This window comes from Apium graveolens, chromosome 5 (genome assembly GCF_009905375.1).
Source record: "Apium graveolens cultivar Ventura chromosome 5, ASM990537v1, whole genome shotgun sequence".
NCBI lineage: Eukaryota > Viridiplantae > Streptophyta > Magnoliopsida > Apiales > Apiaceae > Apium > Apium graveolens.
This window is the reverse complement of record NC_133651.1, coordinates 137,671,271-137,674,503: the sequence shown is the minus strand read 5'-3', so window position 1 is coordinate 137,674,503 and position 3,233 is coordinate 137,671,271. Positions and strand designations below refer to the sequence as shown.

Here is a 3,233-nt window from a genome sequence, read left to right as displayed (position 1 = left end):
AAGCTCAAGAATCACGATACCTTTAAACTACAACTTCATACAACATAAAAGTTTATGAGATGAGGTTTAAAAATTCAGAAGTCCAAAGAGTAACTACTATAACAACATGCATATATGATTACCAACCATAAAGCTTAATCATGCATCCTTGCTTTCCATGTTTATACATAATCCATGCCCCCACACAAAATGATTCTATCACTGTTTACATTGTTAGTCAAGCTTCGCCCAACTTTTGAATTTAAAAAACAATTTTAGAAATGTAAGGTTTTTCAGCATAAAATATACACGTCCTCACGTTAACAAGTTCAACCAGAAGTTGTGATAGAGTTTTCATAAGAACTTAAAAAAATGGGGAGTTCAAGAGGAAATATGATGCCGGTGATCAGCATGGAGTTCTGTTCATCTTCTGAGGTAGTTTTTGTAGTCCGAAAGAGGCCACATGTGGTAACAGGAGGAGGTTTTGTTGTCACGGATTGCAGCAGCCAAAATGTTGTTTTTCGAGTTGAGGGCTGTGGTGTTCTGGGGAAAAAGGATGAGCTGCTATTAAGGGACGGTGATGGAGATCCTTTGCTTCTTATTCGCAGAAAGGTATTGTCATTTATGTTCATACCTAAGCTCATAGCCTCATACTATATTTAGCATTAATAACTCCAATTTTATATTGTGACAGTTAATAATAAGTTGCAATTGCTTTCTGTTAAAATGCAGGGAGGGCTAGTAGAAGCTCTAAGTATTTATAGGCAATGGAGAGGATATTCTACTTTAGAGTATGAGAAATCTCAAAAACCAGTTTTTAGAGTGAAGGAGCCTAATTATTCATGTATGATAAATCCAAATCAGATCAAGATCTCTATTGATGCAAGGGCATATAATAACCATAACCAAGATTTTGAGATTAAGGGCTACTTTCCCGATAGGGCATGCAGCATAATGGACTCCAATGGCATTGTTCTAGCAATGGTACTGGTTTATGAAGTTGCTATGAAATTAATATACGAATAATGTTCAAATTTAGTCATGAAATGAACTCTTAAACCTATATGTAATTAACTATAAAACATATATATGCGTTCATGCATGTACAGGTGGGTGTAAAGGAAGGACTGGTGGCAACCAATGATGTGTATAATGTTCTGGTGAAGCCTGGAGTTGATCAAGCATTCGTCTTCGGAGTCATCGCGGTTCTGGACTATATATATAATGGATCTACTAGATGTTAAAACTAGCCAGGACACCATATTCACTTTTTTACTAATTCATTTCTGTCCACAGTTTGTTATGTATATAGGTAGACATGTATGTCGTATCTAATCAGGTCATAGAGTATCTAGATTTTTAGGACATATTTTAGTTGGTGGTTGCTTCAGGATCTGCTGGCAAGGGCAGGCAGTTACCCAGCACTGCTCACATAAGTGCCTTCCAATTCTGGAGTATCTGTGATCTGAAGTGTCCTTAGTTGGGCTTCTTAACATTACAACTCTAGCTAGATTTCAATCAAACCAGACAGGATAAACTACTTACCATGCTGAAAATCCTCAGAAACTTTTGCAAACTTAGCTCCTGCACAATTCTTATTGAAAGATTGTTGAACACCATCACATTGTGAAGTTGGAGACTTCTCACACTAGAAAGCAAATATATGACAAATTAGTGAAACTGTATATTAATTTGAAGAGTAAAAAATTATATGACATTTACTTTCCACAAGCATTTTCCAGTACTAAACTTATTGTACACATTAGATCTGATATATGAAATGTGTTGGAAAAACTTAGAGAAGAAAAAGACACCTACATTTTACAGAGAACTTGTACTGCTATTTTTACTTGTTTTTATTCTTCTTCTAAAACTCAAGGTAAACTAGCCTATATAGGCTTTACAAACATATTAAAACTAACTATTACTAAAACTAACCACTACTAATTAATGGGTAAATTACATGTCCATAATTTACTCCATAACTCCACTACTCCACTACCCCACTACTAAACAATTCTAAATTAATATTTTTCTCTAATAATTAATCTATTGCTAAATATCTAATAATTAAATAAACAAATAATTAATAAATAAATTTAAGATTATTCCAACATTCACCCCATAATCTTAAATTTACGAAGCACTTTCTCTTCGCCTGTGATGCACTTCTCACCACCATCAATTTTGATGCACTATCTCATCAAAAACACTTTGGAGCACTTTCTCTCCACAACTCTAAAGGAGTGGTTCTCCCTCGATCAATTGTGCCATCCTTTCTTCATCATTCTGAAATCTACAATTCTTTGCCAGATGCCCATATTTTTTGCATTTGTAGCATTGTGGCTTTCCTTTGTACCAGCAGTCTTTTTCTTCATGTCCCATCTTATGACAATGGTTGCATTGAACTTTGTTACCTGTGCCTTTTGAGGATGAAGCTTTAGCTAATAGCAGTCCCTCATTTTTTCCTCCAATTTCTTCCTCCCTCATTGATCTCCTTTGGTCCACGGCGTGAAGTGAATTGATCAATTCTGAAACAGTTAATTTCGAAAGATCTTTAGTATCTTCAAGTGAGGAAATTTTAGTTTCATATCTCTCAGGAAGAGTCACTAAAAGTTTGTCCACTACTCTTTGACTTGAGAAATCTCCACCCAGTAGTTTGATTTGGTTAACAATGGACATCAACCTACTCCCATATTCCTTGACGCCTTCATTATTTTTCATTCTCATCATCTCAAACTCTCTCTTGAGGTTCAGAATTTGCATCAGTTTGGTTTGTTGATTGCCTTCAAATTCTTCCTTAATTTTTGTCCATGCTTCTTTAGGAGTATCACAACTCATAATAGTTGTAAAGATCTCTTCCGACACAGCCGAATGTAGACATGAAAGTGCCTTTGCTTCTCTAGCCACTTCTTCATCACGTTTTTTGATTTGGGCTACTGTTGGATTTTGTGGAAGAAGGGTTGGCTCAACATCACTCTCGATTGCTTCCCACAAACTCATAGCTTTCAAATATGATTTCATTTTGATAGCCCATGAATTATAATGATCTCATTTGAATAATGGAATAAAGACGGAGAAATTGTTTGATGCCATGGAAAATATTAAGGATAATATATATATGTATATGTGTATTTTTATAAGAGTTTTATAAGCCCCGGATCATATGGCTCTGATACCAATGTTGGAAAAACTTAGAGAAGAAAAAGACACCTACATTTTACAGAGAACTTGTACTGCTATTTTTACTTGTT

At 35.1% G+C, this 3,233-nt stretch overlaps 2 protein-coding genes across 2 annotated transcripts; one reads left to right on the top strand and one right to left on the bottom strand.

The window, feature by feature from the left end:
* The first annotated feature begins 359 nt into the window (after positions 1-359).
* On the top strand, positions 360-1,223 carry LOC141724463 (protein LURP-one-related 6). The gene is made up of 3 exons (XM_074526617.1): positions 360-591; positions 712-969; positions 1,101-1,223. The coding sequence occupies exons 1-3, from the start codon at positions 373-375 to the stop codon at positions 1,221-1,223; spliced, it is 600 nt and encodes a 199-aa protein (XP_074382718.1). The 5' UTR covers positions 360-372.
* A 994-nt stretch (positions 1,224-2,217) lies between these two features.
* LOC141660399 (uncharacterized) lies at positions 2,218-3,003 on the bottom strand. Its single transcript, XM_074467383.1, has one exon. The coding sequence runs from the start codon at positions 3,001-3,003 to the stop codon at positions 2,218-2,220; it is 786 nt and encodes a 261-aa protein (XP_074323484.1).
* Between the last annotated feature and the right edge of the window lie 230 nt (positions 3,004-3,233).

What these genes read in the sequence shown, in the direction of transcription:
- LOC141724463 (XM_074526617.1), top strand. Translation starts at nt 373, where the DNA reads ATGATGCCGGTGATCAGCATGGAGTTCTGTTCATCTTCTGAGGTAGTT. An exon ending in TGCTTCTTATTCGCAGAAAG is followed by an intron (nt 592 to 711) that starts GTATTGTCATTT and finishes GTTAAAATGCAG; the next exon opens with GGAGGGCTAGTAGAAGCTCT. An exon ending in TTGTTCTAGCAATGGTACTG is followed by an intron (nt 970 to 1,100) that starts GTTTATGAAGTT and finishes GTGGGTGTAAAG; the next exon opens with GAAGGACTGGTGGCAACCAA.
- LOC141660399 (XM_074467383.1), bottom strand. Translation starts at nt 3,003, where the DNA reads ATGAAATCATATTTGAAAGCTATGAGTTTGTGGGAAGCAATCGAGAGT.